Source organism: Ixodes scapularis, unplaced genomic scaffold (genome assembly GCF_016920785.2).
Source record: "Ixodes scapularis isolate PalLabHiFi unplaced genomic scaffold, ASM1692078v2 PGA_scaffold3__209_contigs__length_174095766, whole genome shotgun sequence".
In the NCBI taxonomy this organism is placed as follows: Eukaryota; Metazoa; Arthropoda; class Arachnida; order Ixodida; family Ixodidae; genus Ixodes; species Ixodes scapularis.
In genome coordinates this window covers 168,829,112-168,852,700 of record NW_024609868.1, presented here as the reverse complement: position 1 = coordinate 168,852,700, position 23,589 = coordinate 168,829,112, and the positions used below count along the sequence as shown (strand labels likewise).

Genomic DNA, 23,589 nt, shown 5'->3' with positions numbered 1-23,589 from the left:
TGACGGTAACCTCTATCGGCGGTGCAGCTTCCGCCAGATGGACCTGCGAGGGTTCGCGCCGAATGACCCTCGCAGGTCCATCTGACCGAACGCCACGAAAGTAACGGATTACATTTTGGGGTAACGGTCAGTTACTTTCATGGGAGGGTAATTGTAATTGTAATAAATTACAATTTAGCCTTGAGTAATTGTAAATGTAATTCCTTACTATTTTTCAGTAACGTGCAGAAGTCTGCATAACGGTATGCCGGGAACATGTCTGCAGTGAGTTCAGAACCAATGCGACAGAACCAATGCGACAAGAATGAAACAGGGCCCAGACGGTGTATGCGGTCTGTCTGTTTTGCTCGAGGCGGTCCTCTTATTGGGGTTGATTTCTGCCGTTCCGTTATCTTGTCTCAATGACCTGTCTTCGTGGAAACGTGCAGAGTTGAGAAGAAGAACCGAACCGCTTATTTAGCGGTTGGGGTTGATCAAGCAGCGAGAAAAGTGCAGCTTCATGGCATTCATCATCTTTCTCTGTGTGTTTGCTATCGCGGGCTAGACCAATCAATCGGAGATAATGCCTCGTGTCCTTGCGGTTTTAGTATGTGTGTTCTTGTATGTTTTGTAGTCTTAACTACTCTGGGACGTGTGGTGAAACGGAGCATGATGAGTGTTCATATGCGCAATATTCATGCTGAGATCAAACATAAATATTCATTACTGCTTCGTTTTATTTATTTTTTTCTTCACAACGAGATTGCCTACGCCCTTGGCAGGGCCACTCGGGCAACAGAGCGGTTGAGTGCCTCCCTGAAAGGACCGTACAGCACCCCCAAGAAGAGGTTCTGGACGCTCTGGCTGATGGCCTTCTCGAACTTCTTCTGCCTCTTGCTGTTCAAGTGCAGGCTCTTGTTCATGTTGATGCGGAAGTTGACACCGGTCACAGTCAGGGTCTTCAGCACTGCTGGGCGGCCTGAAAAATACAGAGCGAAAGAACAACTTTGTAATGACATGGTTTGGTAGAAATTTATGTTTTGTTTTGTAAAAAAAGTCCGAAAAAAGCAATCTATCTCTGGGGCTCAGCTATTGTAAGTGCTGGTCAATCCTAATAACCTTGGCAAATGACACCGAACATACCCCAAGACGTGTTGAGCACGGGATTTGGTTAATAAGTACATCAAATACCCTAGTCGTACAGTTATGAATTGCAATTATATATCGATACATTATTTAAACACAATAATGTAAAATGAAGTTCGTGTCAACATCGAATCGGAGTAATATCCGAATCAATAAATAACATTTCATAGCTCGGTTCCTTACGGGCCTGACAAATGCCATGATTATCAATAGTTATTTGATGATGAATTGGGATTGAACAGTTTTAGAACTGAATATTCTTATTTAGACGTTTGGCCTATGCGGTATTTACCCTAGCGGGTGTCCGTTCTTGTGTCCGCTATTTAATCAAATATCAAAGATATTCCAGTTACTAATATTAGAAGAGGGGGAAGGAACGCCAACCAAAAATAAAAAAGGAGCCCAACGTTTCGAAACCTGCTTGGTTTCTTCTTCAGGGACGACTGTGTGCGCGAGGAGCAAGTGGTCTTCTTTTACGGCAGTGGGACGGGATGTTTTCGCGATCGTAATGTGGCTGAGCCCGCTGACGTAGGCGGATGGTAAAGCATTAAGCGACCGATTGATGTTTTGCGGTGTGGTTTGGATGTGCCATGATTCGACGAAGAGCCTCTGCCGGGAATTGGTCTTAATGTCGAGGATGCATGTGTTGTCGAAGTCAATGCGGTGGTCATACGAGTCACTGTGTTCCGCAACCGCGTCGCGCTCATGATCAAACTTTCACACGTCGTTTTTGTGCTAGCAAATTCTACCTTTAAAGTGCTTGGTTTCGCCGATGTATGTGGCAGGGCAATCCGCACAAGGAATCTGGTGAATAACGCCTTTCGCTCTTTCCTTGGGGGGCGATCTTTTGGCCGGGGCGTTATTTACCAGATTCCTTGCGCAAATTGCCCTGCCACATACATCGGCGAAACCAAGCACTTTAAAGGTAGAATTTGCTAGCACAAAAACGACGTGTGAAAGTTTGATCATGAGCGCGACGCGGTTGCGGAACACAGTGACTCGTATAACCACCGCATTGACTTCGACAACACACGCATCCTCGACATTGAGAACAATTCCCGGCAGAGGCTCTTCGTCGAATCATGGCACATCCAAACCACACCGCAAAACATCAATCGGTCGCTTAATGCTTTACCATCCGCCTACGTCAGCGGGCTCAGCCACATTACGATTGCGAAAACATCACGTCCAACGCCGTAAAAGAAGACCACTTGCTCCTCGCGCACACAGTCGCCCCTGAAGAAGAAACCAAGCAGGTTTCGAAACGTTGGGCTCCTTTTTATTTTTGGTTGGCGTTCCTTCCCCCTCTTCTAATTGTTCTTACCCAACCAGGCAGATTTCTGCCAAATGTTTACTTTCAAGTTACTAATATTGAATCTAAATCTCTCCTATGTAAGTTTCTGTAAGTTAGGGTTCTTCCGAGCGCCTTCCGGGGTGACTTCGTGACTTATCATTTTATAATGGAACAGCGCGATTTTTCGCAAGGACAGAGGAAGGAACTGGACAGGACGTGCGCTGACTAACAACTGAAAGGTTTATTCTCAGGAAACCACGAAGAAAAACATACAACACGACTCTCTAATCACGATAGAAATGCGCATGCGCCTCACAAATTTGGGTGCTATCTGTTACACAATGTTATTTTTACACAAGTTTAGATCGGGGCATTCCAAGCTCGTCAAAAGAGGCATTGCAAAATCATGTATTCTGTCCGCGGTAACAAATTCTTGCTACCACAGAGTGGTAGAAAGCCTTGCCGCCCAGGTAGGCAGACTAGAAGACGCCGGTTTTCTGGAATCGGTAATCGCCTCGGCGGCGGAAGCAATAGTAAAAGGCATTAAGGGTGAGGCGCGGGGAAAAGTAGCAAAAAAAAGTAAAAAAGCAGGTCACAGTCATCCCGTATGTGCACCACATGTCACACTGCTTTCAAAGAGCAGCCTCAGAGATCGGGGTAAATGTTGTGTTCTCGGCACGTAACAAGCTAAGCAGTATTTGCTCTGCAGTGGAAAAGCGCGTTAACAAGGTAGAAATAGGGTAGAGCCCGTGCGGCATAAAACACCGCACTGAGTTCGTGCCATGCACCTTGGGTGTAGTATACAAGATACCCTTCACCTACGGGAAGGTATACATCGGACAAACGGGGCGGTGCCCCAACATTCGCTTGCGGGAACACCGTAGTTCTTTAACAGGTACGGCAAGCTCCCACTTGGCGTTACACTGCAGGGACTGCGCCTGCACACCGTTACTTGACAAAGCCGTTGTTCTGTATAAACACAGGGACCAAAAATGAAAGCCGCTTACAACTCCCTGTAACGCCGAATTAGAGCGCAGCTCTTGAGGAGGAGGAGGGAAGGGCACTGGGGGGGGGGGTTACACTAACCAGGGGGGGGGGTGTCACGTGACCTTGGGGGTCACGTGACCCCCAATGCCGATGATGTCATCACTGACGTCACAGATCACGTCATCAACGACGATGCGGGTACCGATGACGTCATTAGTGACGTCCTTGATGACTTCACCAGTGATGATGACGATGACGATGCGGATGTCGGTGACGTCATCAGTGACGTCGCTGATGACGTCATCAGTGATGATGACGATGCGGATGCCGGTGACGACATCAGTGACGTCACTGATGACGTCATCAGTGACGATGACGATGCGGATGTCGGTAACGTCATCAGTGATGATGACGATGACGATGCGGATGCCGGTGACGTCATCAGTGATGATGACGATGACGATGTGGATGCCGGTGACGTCATCAGTGATGATGACGATGACAATGTGGATGCCGGTGACGTCATCAGTGATGATGACGATGACGATGCGGGTGCCGGTGACGTCATCAGTGATGATGACGATAACGATGTGGATGCCGGTGACGTCATCAGTGACGATGACGATGTGGATGCCGGTGACGTCATCAGTGATGATGACGATGACGATGCGGATGCCGGTGACGTCATCAGGGATGATGACGATGACGATGTGGATGCCGGTGACGTCATCAGTGATGATGACGATGACGATGTGGATGCCGGTGACGTCATCAGTGACGATGACGTCATCGGGGGGTCACGCGACATCGGCGGGGGTCACGTGACCTCGGGGGGTCACGTGACCTCGGGGGGTCACGTGACCTCGAGGAGGGGGTCACGTGACCTCAGGGGAGTCACGTGACTTTGGGGGTCGCGTGACCCCCCACGAGGTCACGTAACCCCGGTGGGGGGCTCGCGCGGTGCATTATGGGACATTTCCCATGATGCACCGCGCGGTTACGCCGACGGCGACGGCGACGCCGACGCCGCTCAAGCCGGAAACGGGCCCCTAAGAGCTGCGCTCTAAAAGCTCGAGAGATTGTTGAAGCTCATAGAATAAAGAAGGAGGGGCCAGCCTGCGTGAGTCAGGCTTCCTTGAATTTGCTGGACAGTGAGGTCGAATTTTTAGATCGGGGATGACGCATATAACATTGCGTAACAGATAGCACCCAAATTTGTGAGGCGCATGCGCATTTCCATCGTGATTAGAGAGTCGAGTTGTCGTATGTTTTTCTTCGTGGTTTCCTGAGAATAAACCTCTCAGGTGCTAATCAGCGCTCGTCCTGTCCAGTTCCTTCCTCTGTCCTTGCAAAAATTCGCGCTGTTCCATTATGAATCCACACCAACTCTCCCAGTTATGCTGTTTATTATCATTTTAAGCTGCGCCCCACTTGGGATCTGGTAAAAGAAAAGCCAGTGCTCCCGACTCAAAATTAATGACGGCCAAGATCACCTAACTTGATTTCTATGCATATTTTTGCTATAGCAAAGTCAACTGACATATCTATTGTTCTGTAAAAGAAGTCCAGGTTAGAAGAAGTCGTACCGCAGTTTCAAATAGCACACCTTCGGCGACACAGGTCGACTCAGTACATAGCAAGCAAGCAACAAACTGCTCTTAGTAACCCCGCTCTCATCGTTTTCACTAAGATAAAAGGGTGCCAGATATGGCTTGTAGGATATGATGAATTACGTATAAAAATATTTTAAACTTCACGCCGGTGAATCCTTCCCAAAGGTATCTCTGCTACATCTCTGGAATCAAACTTTGCATCAACCTAAAAGACATGCTGCACTATGTAATGTAGTCTTATCGTAATTACCACTGTTGGCTCACATTGCGACCAGGGGCATTGCAAATGTTCGGGAAATAGAGGTAACGGGGAGTCTCCCTCCCTCCTCCTCGAATTGTGCGCTAATTTCACTGTCAACGTAAGAAATGCTGGGAGCGGCATCCTATAATCGCACTTCTTGTCTCGAGATTAGTTCTTCGATGTTTTTATTATTTGATATGCTAAGACCACAATACCAGTACCTACAGAACTAGTAATATTGTCGTCACGCCTTGCGTGTCTTCAGCTGACGTACATAGCAGGAACGCCTGAAGAGGCTGGAGGAGCACTCACAGGCCGCCACTGTTTTGATGCCTTAATTCCTCTGGTTTTAACGTCAACTATGCTGTCTCGTGTTGTACGAGAATTATGTGTTTTCATCGTGGTCACGACCCCCCCAACTTCGCACGAAAGACAGCGCGCACTTACCGCTCCAGCTAGTGGCTTCCACGAAAGCGTTGGTCTTCTCAACGATCAGGTCCATACTGAAGTCCTTCTTGCTGCCGCTCATGTCGTATCCTTTTGCGGATCCGTCGAAAGTGATACGAAGGCCGTCCAGAGACATGTAGCAGCCCGTGGTGACGTTGGCCCCCTGCCAGCCAGGGACGCCGCAGTCCCCGCGGCGCCTGAGAGTGCTCGAGAGGCCGTACAGGGTTCCGGACCTGAATTCCGCCTTGAGGTCGCGGTTCGTGAAACCCGTGGAGTCGACCTTCACATTGAATGCCGGGACGCCGACGGGGTCCAAGTTGAGGGAACGGACGTTGTTGGGAAGGTGATCTCGGAGGACCGCGTCCATGTACATGTTGGCATCCAGTATGGAACCGGCGAAAGCACCTGAAACGAAGTAAAGGCCATTTTAAGGGACGGAAAAGAGTCCCACGATTTAAAGGGGCAATCAGCTACCAATAAGACATTTTCAAGTACCCGAATAAGAAATGTAGGTGTAACGAGATTAATTTCCCTGAAAAATGCATTTTCTCGTAATATTTCCGTCGGGAGGCCCAGTGACTTTGAAGCATTTTCCCCTTTCGTGGGGGGGGGGGGGGGGGGGGGAGGGCGACGTTCTTGTAATGGTTTTAAATTGTGAATCTTTCCTGATTCGGGACATGTCTTGTAAAGTAAATATTGCGATAATATTTTTTTCAGGTGAAGTATTTTATATTACCTAGGCACATAAAAATGTTTTTTGGCGGAAGGTCACATTGTCTAGGAGCTATTTCAAACAATGATTTTATTTCGGGCTCTGCGTCTCACAATTTAAGCACATTTCGGAATCGCTCTAAACTAAATATGTGTTTCGCGATATCAACAAATATCTATTTCTTTATTCTTTTTTTAGGCCGGGGGGGGGGGGGGTATTTGGGACATACGTGTTCTCTTTGGGCTCGTAAAAAATGCCCTTAGAGAGTTCAGTTCTGCGTCCCATTGATATCAAAAGCATAACACGTATTGACAACATACAACTTGGACGACGAAACGCATAAACAAAAAAGTTAAGAAGAAACACAGCGCGTTCTCCAGTTCCGGGGTGAACACCAAAACTGGTGTTGACACCGGTGTGCCAGAGGGTTCTGTTCTTGGTTCTCTCATTTTCCTTATCCACATAAACAATCTACCTTGTTGCGTTTCTTCTAATATCGTTTTGTTTGCCGATGACGGCGTGTTTTTTCGTGAAGTAACTTGTGATGACGATATAACTAACCTTCAGTCGGACCTTAATGCCGTCTCTGAATGGTGCAAAGCACGGTATATGGACCTAAAGGTTAATAAATTCAAATATGTGCGCTTGTTTAGAAAAGCAAATAGATTTCCCACCTACTTTCTAAATCACCGTCCCTTTGATGCCGTCCCTTCTTACAACTACCTTGGCACTCACATTACAGCCTATCTTACCTGGACCGCTCACATCTCGTGTGTTATTAACAACGCTAACAAAATGTTTCGATACATCCGCCGTAACTTTTCAAAAGCCCCTTCGTCCCTAAAACGTGTGTTATATAAAACACTAATCCATTCAAAACTTGAATATTCTTCATCTGTGTGGAATCCTTACCAAGAAAATTTAATAGGTTCACTTGAAATGGTTCAAAGTAATTCAGTTCGTTTTATCCCACCTAACTATACCAGAACTGCCAGCATAAGCTCAATGAAATATAGTCACAACCTACCAACTCTAACATCTCGCTGTAAATTATTTTAACTATGTCTATTTCACTAGCTTTTCCATTACCCATTACTGCATCATGATTTTATTTTATCTCCCCGTACATCTCATCCAGGTGGGATCATGCTTTTAAGGTTGGAATTCGACTTTGCAAAACTAACGCTTTTTTCTAATCCTTTTTCTCACGCACACCAGATGAGTGGAATCGCCTTCCCGCACCTACGGCAACCATCGAAGACCACAATCTTTTCAAGAACGCCTTAGTTATCATTGTATGATTAGGAGTCTCTTATTTGTCTGCGGCCAGTGGTTCTCAGCCAGTGATGTTTCGCGGCCCCTTGTGGATCGGCGAATATGGTGGAGGACCCCGTTCGTGGTAAGAGGAAGGGAAAGATATACGCCTTGCAAGTGGGATCATTTTCGTCTTCTGCGCATGAGCAAGGATGTAGCGGTGACGTCAGAACGCCGAGCCTTGATTGGCTGATCGCGACCCCCTATCTGAGCGTCGTCGCCTCCTTTGCAACGTTGTCTGCTCGCAACGTCGTCTGCGCCTGTCTTTCCTTTCCTGCGACTTTCGGAAATTCAGGAAAGGCAAAATCGAGCGAGCTCGACTTCGCCTTTCAGAGAGGGCAGACGAAATAACTTGAGCGGTAGGTTGTTTTTGTCTAACAACTACCAGACGCGCATCAAGGAGCGAAGTCAAAAGACTCACTGGCGAGCTGTCCCGAGGCGCCGAGGTTTGTTTACTAAGAACCGAGAGTGAGAGTGTTAGTGTCCGCAAGTTCCCTCCCAAATACTTTTTCCCTCCTTTTGTGTACGGCGAGACTCCTCACTCATTAACGGCGTTGGCGGGTTGGCGCAGTTAACGTCGTCTGCTCTACGTCTGCTAGTCAAAGCGACGGCAACTTTACCTTTCCTGCGTCTCTCGGAGATTTACCGCTTTTTCACCGGCGAGAGTCACCGTTGCCTCGGGAAACAATTAGACGAGAAGAGGAAGAGATTGACCTCTTAATCTAAACTTGAGGTCAGCGATCAAAGCATAAGACGGGAAGGGTTCTCAAGGGTCGCGCGGGCATATTCCATTCAGCACGCCAGCCGGTTGTGGGCAGACGGTCGCCGAGACGGAGCGCCTGCTAGGGCTAACTGCCGAGCTCGCTTGGTCGGTGGAATTGTGGCCGTTGGAGCTTTTCCCGGGTGTTTGTGGATCCAGCGTTCTTGTTCGTCGCGGTCTGTTTGAAGTACTTTTTACTTTTTTCTTGCTGCTTGAAGTCGGGACGCGTGAGAAGCGCACGTAGAAAAATAAACGTCCGTTAGTCGTCGCGACCGCGACGCTTTCGGCCATGCTGATTTGATCGTAAGAAGTGCGTAAGACAGCTTCGGAGCTGTCGTAGGATTTCGTCGTAACCTGCGCAAAACTTACGAAAATTTAGTTTCGTGAATACGAATTTGTTCTCAAGTTTTGCCTCACCCATATTTTTGGCGTAAGATCGTTTTGTGTGTCTGGCCTCTGGCCTCTGCACTTTCGAAAGTCGCAAGAAAGGTGCACTCTAAGAAAAAAGGGAGGAAAAAGGTAGCAACAGCGACTGTTCCTCCTTGTTGCGGACAAGTTGCCCAGAGAAGGGAGGAACGGCAGTTCAGATGAAAGGAGGAAGGCGAGTTCCTCCTTGTTCAGTTTGCGCAGGGGTAAAACATCGCATTACTGACCAAGTGTTCAAATGTTCGATCCCCAGAGAAGCGCTTTTTTTTTTTTTCGTAAATTATTATTATTACTATCATTTTTTTATTTACCAAAACACGCATAAACGAACCCAGACCGATGAAAGGAAAATAAAAGTCCTTATTATTCACCGAGACGTTTTCCACCTCCGGGCAGACCGGAGAAAGCTTTCGCCCTCCCGACTCGTCTTCTTTGGGTTTCGTTTTTCGAGCACATCGCGCACGTTGTTTAATAAATTAATGTTGAGTTCATTGAGCTTCAGCGGCAGCGAAGGCTGCCTGTAATTCCGTCTTCTAGTCCAAACGTGCAGAACATTTCGGTTGCATTGACGTTTTTACCACTAATTTTATCAAACGAGCTAACGAAGCCGCTAGAAACAGCGAAGTTCCGGAGCAGTGCCAGCAGCGCTACATACACTGGGTAAGACGGCCGTCTCCAATTCGCGGGACGCACGCGGAACTACAGCAGCGAAACCACGAGGAACTGTGTCGACGTTTTCGACGTTATGGAAATCGCGGGAACTGCGTCCAAGGCAGGCAGGTTTTCCTGCCGGTTGCCTGGGTGCCTTCCGTGCTGAGTTCGGTTCGGTTGTCCCGTGCCGAGTGCCAACCGGCGTTCAAAGTCTGTATTTCTGCGTGTCAGCAACATCGTCAACCTGGTTCTGTATTTCTGCGTGTCAGCGACATCGTGATGGCAGTGTTGTGGGTTGTGAACAGAAGACTGGAATTATCGCCGATGTGACCGTGTGTTCGCGTATCAGTGGTGTAACAAGATGAGATGACGTAAACTGTCGGTCATTGATGCCGCTGGTCGGGCCGTTATCGGGGGGGGGGGGGGGGGGCGGGGTGTCGCAGGATGACATTCCGCTTTACATTAAAGAGTTTAAAACCCCTTGAGGGACTAGGTGCAGTCGATCGACGTGTGGATAGTCATGTTGGAACGCTGGTCTGAACGGTAAGCTCCTATCGTACAGTGGCCAACGTGACTGTCGGTCAGCGAGAGCGATTGCGCTCAGGGGAAAAGACTCAACACTACGAAAGTATGACGGAAAGTACTTATATTTACAATGGAAGTTTAGCATAAAAAAAAAAGGGTAAAATCGAGAAAAAAAACAAAAACGCTATCTTTTATTTTACTGTTTAAATATATTACGGTTCCTGTAGAAACTGCACTCTAGTGGCGCGCTGGGATGAGCGCTAGAAGTTTTCGAGCTCGCAACGGCGTAGCTCCGTACACTTAACAGTTGTCGCAAGTCGCGGCTTTGACTGCATTCAAGTTGATCGAAAAGCGATTTCTCTGCCCGTGAAGCATCACTTCCAGATGAGTGAATATCCGCTCTACAAAGATTAATTCAAGACGGCAATTGCAGCCGTGCGCGAACAGCACAAATAGAAAAACAAACGCTACAATATAAATACTGGCTACGGAGGGCCATGCGGGAAAACAAACTCATGGCTTGGAACCACATTGGAGCGGCTCGATTTGTTGGCTTTCAGATAATTATGGCATGATCGAGCGTTTTCTCTTTAATAAGAGATTCATCCCCTGAGCTATTAAAAATCGCCTCAGATGTATGACATTTCTGGAAAAAAAATGAACATGTTCGGAATATTTTTTATTGCTTAGGGAGTCACCGAAAAATTCTGTAGGTTCAAAACGACCAGTATAAAAGACGGAAATGCGGGGCTCGGGAGTAGTGATCGGGGTAGTGTGCTGTTGTATTGATGTTTGTATGTGCGGTACCTGTGTATGCGTTCAATGTATGTTCACCTGATGCTTGTAGTGTGCGCAACGTGTCAACATGTGTTAGAGATTCCCGAAGAATATGAAACGCAGTTGTGGCGCAAGGAAATAAAAATATTTTTTTTGTAAAACATGAATTGGGCGGTACCGAGCGCTACCTAGCCTAGCTACGTGCGATTACTCTGCTTGATCCTGCCATCTAGTGGCAAGCGATTTAACATCCTTTTACGCTACGCGGCTACGCTCTAATTTCGTTTTACCGTGCTGAGGTAAGCCAAGAGGTTGCTTCGGATTTGCTTTTTTTTGAGAGCTGCTTTTGGTTTTGCGGGCGAATGATTTTCACTCGTCCGTGATGTGCGGTTGACGCAACGGTTGACGAAGGAATTGTGGCTCGAGGAATAGCAAAGGTAAGACATAAAGTGCGCGAACTGAGTGCCGGTTGTCTCCGTTGAACATCGCAGTGCTGACGATGAGAAGACTGAGTGACTGCATGCTTTCGAAACGTAAGTTTCTTTACCTGCAGGGGTAAAGAAACTTCGGAAATAAATACAGTTCGCGGAAAGCTCGTGTTACGTTTTTATTTCCTGCTCCTCTCGCTTGGTGCAATAGACTTAGTGTTCTCGCTAAGCCTTATCGAGCTCGATTTGCTCGATTCGTGGCCGCCATAATGAGATGCAGTCGACGGAGGAACTTTTCCTCCCCTGCTTAAGGGACGAAAGTTTCTCTTTTTCTGAAGGAACATATGTGTCAAGAGCGTTCCTCCCTTTAGGGAGGACTATACTGACCCTTTTTTCTAAGAGTGTAAGACAGACGCAGACGACGTTGCAAGGAAGCAGACGACGCTCAGGTAGGGGGTCGCGATCAGCCAATCAGGGCTCGGCGTTCTGACGTCACCGCTAACCCCTGCGCAAGAAGCAGGCGAACTTGCCCTCCGCATAGGTTAATTATGATAATGATCTAATAAGGGGATATAACTAAGGACTGGTGTCAAGCAGACTTCTCCCATTGACGTACAAGCGAGAAAACTCACTCGAAAATTGGAACGTCTCGTCTCAATAAGATAAATTAACTCTTTTATTGCCATACTTCACTCACAAGGCAAGGCTTTGCGGACCCCTAGAATGGCTTCGTGGATCCCAAAGAGTCCGCTGACCCCCTTTGAGAACCGCTGGTCCGGTTATAGCCGCTAATAACTGCAAAATGTTGTATTTTCTTATGAAATGTAATCCACTCTCCTCTATAATGCGCCAGGCCCTTTAGGGTAAATAAATAAATAAATATATTGTTTCACCCAAACAAATAGCGTACGCACTGCCGAACGCTCTATCCCCACCCATTGTAGCGCTCGCTGTCCAGACCAAATGTAAAGCTGTCATAACTAAATGTTATCTTATTCAAACGTTATCCGTGTTCTTCTGAAACCTTCAATAGGACATTTGGTCCCGTTCTACGTAGTTTGTGCCATTTAGAATATCTATTCTCAGACTTATTTGGCCATCGTTTTGCCACTAAATAATTTCCGAAATTCGCTTATTACTTTTGAATAAAATAATGGTTCGTTCTAAATCTTCGACACCTGGTTTTGCCCGCTAGCGCTACAATTGGGCTGAAATAACACAGTCAACAATGCGTTTTCTACTTTTTTTTTTTTCAAGGAAGAAAACGTTGCAAAAGTTTTTTCGAGAACATTTCGTAGAGTCACCCACTTACTGCCTGACATTGGGCGCCTGCTAGCCCTGCAGTGTTAACGGCGCTATATGTTTGGCAGACGAGGTCTTTTTCCGCTGAACCCCTTTCTAGCTAGAATTTTGTCACCAAGAGTAACAACCCTAGTACGCTTATAAGCAAATAAATGCAAAGGTGCAAAGAGCAACACAAGATTGACGAAAACGCGTTGGGACTAGGATAAATAATAAAAATGTAGTCAAATCTGCCACAAATGCTATTTGTGTTTGGCGGTGATATTTGTTTTAATATATCGAGAATCTTTATTTCTTTAAATGACAACGCAATGCGTTGAGTAAAGTGCAATTGAATGCGTTCTTGCGAATTCCAAGCACGGTTTATACATAACTTGGGTTTCCCGCGAGCAGAAATTTATGGCTCTTATAAAGGTAGTGTAAAAGCGGCATTAAATCCCTTTTTTAGATGTATCGTCCCATGAAAAAAAGAGTTATTTATTTATTTCTCCTCACTCGGGTAAGCTGTTTTATTATTTATTTTTTACGCACAAGAAATAATCCATAGATTTATTGATACAAAGATTAGCATAAAGATATAAAATGGCATTTATTGATTGTACATTATTTCTGCAGTGCCAAGTTCGCTAGAGATTGTATAACGGCTGTCGTGAAAACTTTGATATGCCGAAAAGTAAATAACTTCTCTTCTGAAAATTTGAAGATCGCTTATTATTGGGCAATAATACGTTTCCAACTTTTTGTACGCGTGCTGAGTAAAACAAATTTTCAAATGACATTATCTGCAAACTAAACAATTCTATAAACAGTTGGTGCCTGCACCTGGTAGGACAAATTATTACATCTGCTTCAGAGTGGCACGTAGTGTATGAATTCCTCTGGGTGGGGAAGGGGGCATTGTCAGATTTTCATTGGTCACGAAGCTAAGACTGCAGTAGCAGGCTTCGAAAATAAAAACACATTATCGGGAGAAATGAAGAAAATGTGTCCAACTGCCAGAATGTAAGAGCAGTGTGGCATAACATAAAGATTTAGGATGTCAATACGCTCTAGAAAATTATCGCATAGTCTCCACATGAGAAACTAATCCACACATCTTGGTATTTAATATCGTGTCTATTTCACAACACTATTTGGAATATTCTGCCCCCCATACATTATTCTGGTTACGCAGAACGCAAAAGAACTGCATTGGAAGGTAGGTTTCAGCGGTGAAGATTCAAGTATTCAAAGGCTTAAATATTATACGTTTACTGAAGTAAAAAGTATGTTATTCGTTCATTATTGATTGCGTAGTTTACTTAAAGACAGCAGTCCCGTAGTTCGAAGAATTAGGTTTATGGCTTCCTGTTATAGTAATGAATTCACCATAGACCGGAAAACATTTAATCCATTATTTAGATTACAAATTAATTAGCACTTATACAATGGCGTAAACACCTAATAGGGAGTTTTAGAATAGCGCACGCTAAAGCTTTGCGTACGCAAAGAATAGCGTCGTCGCAACTGTGCATGCTCCCAACGCAAATCAGGTTTTGCGCTTTGCGTGGGCAATTTTAGCGTGCGCTATTTCTCAGAAATAGCGTGCTAACGCAAAGAGTCTTTGCGCTTCTCCAAGGAGGATTCGTGATGACAAGTTGGCTGACGCCAAGAGGAGCAGAGTTCAAAAAATGGCGGCTTCCAGGACTATGTCGGCGGTTGCTGTGGCGGCGTCGTGAGTGCGACGTCGGCGGCATCCTCGCGACTGCGATTTTCAATACGGGACGACATTGTACTCGGTTTGGCAACGATCACCGGAAACTTCATGCTTGCGACGCGCGAACATTTCTCGGCGAAGGTACGATATGCGAAGGTCAGTACACGAGACCTCTCTTGCCGAGGCGACGCAAGCGGACACGACCGGCCAACCGCAGGCGTTGCATTATCATGTTTAAACAAATCTAAAATGCTACCCTGGACCAAAAAGCTTGCTTTTTTCTAAATTTACAGCATTTCGTGAGTAAAATAAAATTGTTTACTGTATCTTGGTGGCGCCGCAAGCGCGAGCTGCTTGGGCTTTTGCGTCGCGGAGGAGAAACGCTATTTGAAAACTCTCTTGCGTCGCGTGCGCTAATACAAGCTCCACATTTAGCGCTAGCGTTCGCTAAAACTGCGTACGTTATTCTAAAACTCTCTAATATCGATACCATGAACAGTGCAAAATGATTTCTTTAAGTTTTTGCGTCACGGGTAAGTGATAAAATTAGAACTGATAGCAGATGCACCCCGACTATTTGACACCGTTGCTCTTGGAGAACGCTATGTTCCAGGACACGTAATGCAGCCTCCGCGTGGAAAGCAGCATCTCGTTGTTACGTAGGCAAGCGAAAGATAACGCCGCAGATTATTAGCAGTATCAAGTACATTTCTGGCGAATCCGAAAGTCAGTGCACGGCAGCCTTTCGCCCAACTCATCAAGAAACCTCTTAAACCTTTGATAGGTTGATTGAATCGGAACACAAGGTCCTCATATCCTCTCTTTACTTCCTGCAAAGTCTGAGTATTCCGCGTCGCGCGTTTTTGATAGTGTTGTGAAAAACCTTCGATTGTTTCCTGGGGCATAATTAGTACATCAAAGTCGGTGGTGGGTGTCAATCGATTTAGACTACTGTCGTTCGCTCATATTCAATTGGCCTGATCACAAATTGACGCAAAGATACGACGGCCAGGTCAGTTGTGATTGCGTGTAGTTGATTGACAACAAAGGGCTGCGACTCATTGGGTGCACTAACCAACAATATGGGAACGTAACTTGGCCGTAGTCGCTGGAAAACGAGAGGCGGCGACGTCACCCAACAGTCCCTGAAGGATCCCTTTTTTTTTTCGTTGTGACCTGGGTGAGCATCGAACCGGCCTGTCGTCGAGCGCAACTACGGTGCGATGCTCGTTGAACACCCCAGGTTAGCACTGGTACTGTATCGGGTAACTTTCTCGTCTGCAGCGGTTAAATCAGAGGCCCACTATGTTTGACTGCCTTCCCGCGGTTTAAAACAAACACTTAAACACTTTGTGTCTTATGAGATGCTGCCATGAGAGTTCGTTTGTTATACCTTTGTACCGAATATTACATGCATGCAAACATTAATTACCCCAAAATGCAAATATACAAAAAGAACTTTAAGTATAATCACCCTGTCATTCTTGACAATAGAATCCATATTATTTATTTAGTTATTTATTTCAGATACCCTCAGGGCCAAAGGCATTAGAGAGGGGAGTGGGTACAATGTATAAGTATAAAGTTAAAAAATGCAGTGGTTATTAGTACAGTAAATTGACTCTTATTTATACAATGTTAGCTATGGCGTTCTTGAACTGCTGGGGATCTTTGATTGTTGCTGTCGGGGCGGGAAGGCCATTCCACTCCACTGATGTGCGAGGAAAGAATGACTGAAAAAAAGCATTAGTTCTACACGATGGAATCCCGACTTTATGAACATGATCTAATCTAGATGAGATGTATTGGGGGGGTAAAATATGTTCGGCGCGCAAGGAGGGATGAAGAAACAGTTTGTGAAAGAGACAAAGACGAGAGATTTTGCGGCGGGATGTTAGGGATGGCAGATCAAGGTTAGATTTCATTGTACTGATGCTTGCAGTTCTATTATAGTTAGACAATATGAAACGAACAGAATTATTTTGAACCATTTCAAGTGAGTGTATCAAGTTTTCGTGGCTTGGATCCCAAACCGAAACGGAATATTCGAGTTTAGAGCGAATGAGGACCTTGTAGAGTAGTAGTTTTAGGGATGAAGGTGCTTTAGCAAAGTTACGTCGAAGATAACCCAGCATGCGGTTAGCGTTATTAATGACGTATGAGGTGTGAACGCTTCAAGTTAGGTTAGATGAAATGTGGACACCAAGGTATTTATAAGAAGATACGGCGTCCAAAGGCACATTATTAAGAGAGTAGACGGGCGAGTTAATATTTTTTCTAGAGACACGCATAAGTTTACATTTGTTAATGTTTAGTTCCATGCACCATGTTTTGCACCATACAGAGATGGCGTTAAGGTCAGATTGAAGAGTGGTTATATCGTTATCACATAAAATTTCCCGGAAAATTACACAATCATCTGCAAACAAATGAATATGGGAAGAAACACAAGAAGAGAGGTCATTAATGTAGATAAGAAAAAGGAGAGGGCCAAGCACAGAGCCTTGGGGCACGCCGGAGTGGACGCCACTTGGGGGAGATGTGAGGCTGTTAGCTGAAACGAACTGAGAACGGTTAATGAGGAAGTATTCGAGCCATATAAGAAGTTTGGGATAGAGATTAAGCTGACTTAATTTAAGAAGTAAAAGCTTATGACACACCTTATCAAATGCTTTCGAAAAGTCTAAAAATATGCAGTCGGCGAGTGATGATCGGTCAAGAATGGCGTTTAGTTTATGAGTGAAAGATACCAATTGAGTTTCGCACGAATAAGTTTTACGGAAGCCGGGTTGTGAAGGTGTGAAAAATGAGTTCGATTCAAGAAAGTTAGCGAGGTTAGAAAACAGAATGTGCTCAAAAATTTTACACGGGATGCTTGTGAGCGAAATGGGTCGATAATTAAGGGGAGAATTCTTGTTACCTGATTTGTGGAGTGGAACAACCTTTCCCACCTTCCACTCAGCAGGGAGATAACCATCGTCAAGGGACTGTTGGAAAACTTTTGATAAAATGATAGAACAATAAACACTGGTACTTTTTAAAAATTTTGGGTCAATTAAATCGCACCCAGGGGCAGAAGATTGTTTGAGTGATCTAATTACGCTTTCAACACCACTGGGATCAATATTAACAGGAAACATTGCAAGGTAATCACATGAGTTTACATTAGGCAATGGGACGTCTGTAGTTACGGAAAAATTGCGTGAAAATATATCATTAAGAACGATGGCACATTGATTAGAGGGAATGACATTACCATCACTGTTGACGAGGGTGATATCGTTATTATCTTTTGGGTTAATAACACGCCAAAACTTTTTTGTGTCAGTTGTTAGCATGACTGGCAAAGTATTTTGAAGATACTCTGCTTTAGCTTCTCTTATCGCTGTTACGTATTCCTCGGAAGCAAGCTGATATGCGGCCCAGCGCGCATCGTTTGAAGAAAGTTTAGCTGACCTGAACAGTCGTTTTTTTTTTGTTAGATAGACGTTTAAAGCGAACGTTAAACCACGGTGCGTTACTGTTAGAGATAATAGTGCGAGTAGGGATGTACTTATTCGTTAGAGCATTAACCTTGGTTACAAACATATCCCAGTTATTTTGTACGCTACGTTTATCAAAATCCTTCAAAAAAATATCAAGAAACACGGATAATTCAGAATTAATGGCTTCAAAGTTCGCATTCCTGTAGTTTCGAATAGTTTTCACTTTTTTAATGGTTTTAGGTCGCGACAGGTTTAAGTGTAGTGATAGCAGGGAATGATCGCTCAGGCCGGGTAAATAACTGATGTCAGATACAAGATCGGGCTGAGGTGTTAGTATGAGATCTAGGACGTTTGCGACAGATGAGGTCGTTCTGGTAGGTTGTTTCACGAGTTGTGTGAATGAAAAGACAGAGCACATTTCTAAAAATTCATTAGCTAAGGTGGAAAAGGGGGCCATACTGGGTGTCTCGCCATCCCATGTTATATTTGGAATATTGAAATCCCCAAACAAAAATAAAGGTAACGTGGGATAGCGAGTTCTGACAAGGTTGATTACATCGTGTAGATCGTTTACAAAACTAGACGAAATAGTGGGGGGGCGATAGCAAACACCGATGACAATTCTTTTGTGGCCCACTTCCATGATAGCCCACACAATCTCTAAGTCACTGGGGACATATATACACTGGGATGGAAATTCTTTAGATATCGCCAAAAGAACACCGCCTCCCTGACGGGTTATGCGGTCACAGCGATAAACAGAAAAACGATGTGCGTCTGGGAAAATTTCATGATCACGGAACTGAGAGTGCAGCCAGGTTTCAGTTAGCACTATTACGTCAGCACTACAGCTATCAACTGCAGAAGTTAAGGAATCACGCTTGTTAATAACGCTCCGAATGTTAGAAAAAAGTACCGAAACATTAGATAAAATTCGTCCACTGCCCCTCGCGTTTTCTTATCACAGACCACGTGTCGGCAGACTGGGCTGTTGGTTATCAGGGGTATGATCTGACGCAAATCGTATCACGCTTTCAGTTGCAGTGTCATACGTGTACTGTCTCCTATTTATGACTAGTTTGTTATAGCGAAGCTGAAACGGTGGTGCTTCTGGCTGATTTTTAGCAAACTCAATTAGTTTTTTCCGAACGTAACGCGTAGCAGGAGAGAAATCCTCGCTAACATTGATGTTCTTTTCTTTCAATTTGGAGCGTGCGGAAAGTATGCTGTCTTTTATTTTGCAGCTTGAAAATTTAACTATGAGGGGGCGACATTTATTTTCCGAGTAGAACCCTAAACGATGAGCACGCTCAATTGCACCGCCCGAAAGGGTGTCAACAGTTCCCGCAAGAAATTTCCGCAATTGTTCTTCCGATTGTTGCCATGATTCACGAGAATCAGGAATTCCGTGAAATATAAGGTTGTCGCGCCGTGACCTGTCCTCCAGTTCGTCTAGCCGCGACTGTAAAGAGTCATGCTGGGTGGTCAAGACTTTCACGGAACCCAACACACCGGCCAAATCTTGATCGAAACTGTCAAGTTTTTTTGTTTTTTCTTCTAAGGTATCCAACCTTTGCTGGATGTGACCGATTTTAGTTTCTATGTTTTTCTGACCAGCCTTTATTGACTTTACGTCGGCGACCAATTCAGCCTGACTTTTTGCCGAATGAATAGAGCGGGCCTGAAGGTCTTTCAGAAGGTTAAAAATAACAGTCATCTGCTCGGAGGGCTCATCAGGTAGAGATTCAACCTCAAGAGCGGCCTCCGAACGAGTAAGAGGGCCCGGATTCGTCTCGACGTCGCCGGAGCGCAACAACAATAACACCATCGAAAAACAATCACAAGCAATATCACTCAGCTCTCCTGGGCTCGGGAGCAAAAGAAGACAACGATTGTCGCATTTTTTAGCGTAGAGTGAAAATTGTTTACACACCTGCGAAATGCAGAAACGCGGCATGAGAGCCATGTCGTCGTCACTGCTCCCGAGCCCACTGGAGTAGTGTTCGCGTGGCATGCTGTTTAAGTAGGGGAGGGGAACTGATGTCGCTGTTGCTGACGCCGTTGTGCCGAAGGTTGGGAGTATCCGAGACGGCCGATCCAAGGTGATGCTGCTGAAGAGGCACATGTGGCTGCTGATCTCAGACGATGACATCAGCGGAACCGAGATCCCGGTCGAAGCAGAAGCCAAGGGTAAAAACCAGAGCAGGAAAAACGCCAGGATTTCCTGCGAAATGCAGAAACGCGGCATGAGAGCCATGTCGTCGTCACTGCTCCCGAGCCCACTGGAGTAGTGTTCGCGTGGCATGCTGTTTAAGTAGGGGAGGGGAACTGATGTCGCTGTTGCTGACGCCGTTGTGCCGAAGGTTGGGAGTATCCGAGACGGCCGATCCAAGGTGATGCTGCTGAAGAGGCACATGTGGCTGCTGATCTCAGACGATGACATCAGCGGAACCGAGATCCCGGTCGAAGCAGAAGCCAAGGGTAAAAACCAGAGCAGGAAAAACGCCAGGATTTCCTGCGAAATGCAGAAACGCGGCATGAGAGCCATGTCGTCGTCACTGCTCCCGAGCCCACTGGAGTAGTGTTCGCGTGGCATGCTGTTTAAGTAGGGGAGGGGAACTGATGTCGCTGTTGCTGACGCCGTTGTGCCGAAGGTTGGGAGTATCCGAGACGGCCGATCCAAGGTGATGCTGCTGAAGAGGCACACGTGGCTGCTGATCTCAGACGATGACATCAGCGGAACCGAGATCCCGGTCGAAGCAGAAGCCAAGGGTAAAAACCAGAGCAGGAAAAACGCCAGGATTTCCTGCGAAATGCAGAAACGCGGCATGAGAGCCATGTCGTCGTCACTGCTCCCGAGCCCACTGGCTACGTTCGCCTCCTGAATTTTCTCTGAGAACCGATTTATATTCTTTTATAGTACTATATGCCATCGTTGCTAATGAAAAAAAAAAAAAAAACGGTGTGCGGTCACGCTTAAAATTTTGTTTCGAATTAAGATATGACCTCGTCCTTTTTAAGTCTGGTTGACTGATTTAAATATGAAGAGACATTAGATGAGGTCCTTAACCTACCAGAATAATTTATTAAACGTTGAGATGAAGCCACATGATGAAGCAGTCAACATACGAGCTCGAGACGAGGTTTTAGGCGGCGTTGTATCGACTTCGACTGAAGCGACTAAGATTTGGTAAAATTAAAAACAAACAGATCTCCAAAATGAACCGACAGAAAATTACTGAAAATAGTGACAGTGAGCAGGCGAGCTGGCGGATATTTTCCATGATGACATTAAACGGAAAGGGGCGCCGAGAAACGAAACTCTTTTACTGCGGTAGAGAAAAAAACAGGGGCAGACCATATCTCTAACTCACCAAAAAAAAAAAAAAGAACTCTGCACACGAAATTAGTCTCTTTAGTTACACGTCAACATTAAACGATCTGAAACCCAAATATGATCATGTTATAAGCAGCGACGTTTCTTTCGTAAATACCCCTTTGTGGTTAATCTCTAGCGAAAATAGTGCAGGAGTACTTTCGTATGAGCAGAGATCGATATCGGGTGTTTCTTTTTAACATATATGTTTCTAGACTGATCACATTTTCGTTCTCCTTGCAGAGCTCTTGGGAATGTCGGCTGCAATGGTCAGTAACTTTGACATCAAGTAGAATAAAACACTACTAAAAAAAAAAAAAAAAAAAAAAAAAAAAAAAACACGCCAAGACGGCTTTCTTGAAAGGCGGTTTCTACTTACCGGCAATAACCAGGCTCACACAGAAGAGGGACGAGATGGCCATCTTGACGATTTGGCAAGAGCTGAAAACAAGCATATCTTTAAGTACATGTATCCGAGCTATATTATTCAAGGCTTACTTTCGGGGTATCGTACTGCGTTCCCAGATCCACCCAAGTAATTATTTGAAGAAATTCTCTAGGCTTACAAGCATTCAACATGGTATTTACTGATAAGAAACAATCAGCAAACCACAATGAGGTTTACCGTTTGTGCCTTATAAAGGACGAATATTTTTCGTCGCGCTCCCGGATTAAGGTATTTAATCGTACACACCAATTGAATATTGCTCTACGTATACCATCCCAACAAGTCCCTAACCGTCCATGCCTCATGACTGTTGTAGAAAAGCTTTCGTGTTGTTTCTAAAGAAACTTTCTTCAGACTAACTCATAAAAAACGTATAACATGTAGTTTCTTCTTTTGTTTTCAAATAAAACCGGAATATTTAGTGTTTAAAAGCACACAATATTTTCTAATGCTTATTTTCCTCAATAAACACGTAGCACCCGGAGAGGCAAAGCCAGCTCGAACAAAACACTGGTGCTAAGGGCGCATTTCGCACACACGGGAAATTGACGAACTTCAAATTTTGCTGCCTAATGAAGTCACTATGCTCAAGGAATACATTTTAGAAAAATGCTACTATTAATGTTATCCGTCCCGCGTCTTCTCGCGAAATAAAAAATAAAAGTAAAAACGCTGCCGATCCCTTGTTTACGCAAACTGTGTCGAGCTCTTTACGTATAAATATAAATCAAACAGTGTTTTACTTCCTGCCGCAGTTCGAACCACAGCCTAGTCTAGGATCCGATGTAGCCAATCAACCAGAGGCAACAATACATCGCGACGACGTTTGTTGTTTTTGCGAGCTCAAGGAAGCGATGAGCGGATGGACGATGAGCTTTCGACGGCGAATTAGTTCAGGCGCACGTAACAAAAATTCCCCATGCATCGCTACACCGGCGTCTTACCAGAGACGTTCAATCCCGCTGCAAGTTTCAGTGTTTTGTGGGGTTCTCGGCCTAGTTTACATGTAAGGCGCTATCAGCGCCGAGTGCAGTCACGGCTTCAAAGTTTTCTGTGATCCACACAATGTGCCATGTCATTAACAAAAAAACCCATAAATTTGTCATGTACGTAAGACTCATCGGCTATTCTGAGTTACGATAAGGGGCCGCAATAGTCTGGAGCACTTCCAGATAAGCCGCTTTCTGTACGGCATATCTTTTCGCCCGTCATACATACGGGATATTTGCGTTCACAGAGAGACAATACAAAAAAAAAAAAAGAATGAACTTTCCCCTCTGAGTTTCCGTATGGAATTGCTTCGAGTCAGTATAAATGCATTTGCGAAATTGTCACCGTTGCCGCGTCATCAGACTCTGAGTCAGAAAGAACAAAATTATGGTATTAAGAAAGCGTAGGCCCACTTGGAGGCCAATATATCAAACGTAAATGATACCAGATAGTTTTTCTTTCTCCAAAGGTATAAGGTAATGTATTTGTGAACCTTGAATATTATTGCGAATAATTGGTCTAAAAAAGGGCGCACTGTGCGTGGCAATAAATTCCTTATTCATTGGGGCAAAAAATTCGTATGTCTCATCGCCCAGTCGACCTTCAAAGTCCTTGAGCGAAAGCGCGTCGGGGACACGAAAGGTACCAAAACGTTTACGTCACCACTCAGGCGATTAAAAGGCAATGCAATTAGGAAGGATGAGAAAACGATTTAAGAGGAACCAAAGTGAATTAAGAGGAATTAAAGTGAATTAAAAGGATTTAACGAGGAGCAAGAGTAATCAATGGGAATTAAGAGGAATTAAAGAGAAGTAAGAGTAATCAATAGGAATTAAGAGGGACGACAAAGCTGATTAAGAGGATCGAAAGTGAATTCAGAGGAATTAAAGCGAATTATGTGGATGACTCGGTGAATTAAGATGAGGACTCAGCACATTGAGATGGATCACTCAGAACGATGAGAAGGATGACTCAGCACATTAGGAAGGTTG

At 45.1% G+C, this 23,589-nt stretch overlaps 1 protein-coding gene across 1 annotated transcript; it reads right to left on the bottom strand.

The window, feature by feature from the left end:
- Nucleotides 1–696: 696 nt before the first annotated feature.
- LOC120843446 lies at nucleotides 697–22,662 on the bottom strand. The gene is made up of 4 exons (XM_040214831.3): nucleotides 22,552–22,662; nucleotides 21,539–21,600; nucleotides 5,708–6,112; nucleotides 697–958 (listed from the first exon to the last, which is right to left on the bottom strand). The coding sequence occupies exons 2-4, from the start codon at nucleotides 21,579–21,581 to the stop codon at nucleotides 747–749; spliced, it is 660 nt and encodes a 219-aa protein (XP_040070765.2). The 5' UTR covers nucleotides 21,582–21,600; nucleotides 22,552–22,662; the 3' UTR covers nucleotides 697–746.
- Nucleotides 22,663–23,589: the final 927 nt, after the last annotated feature.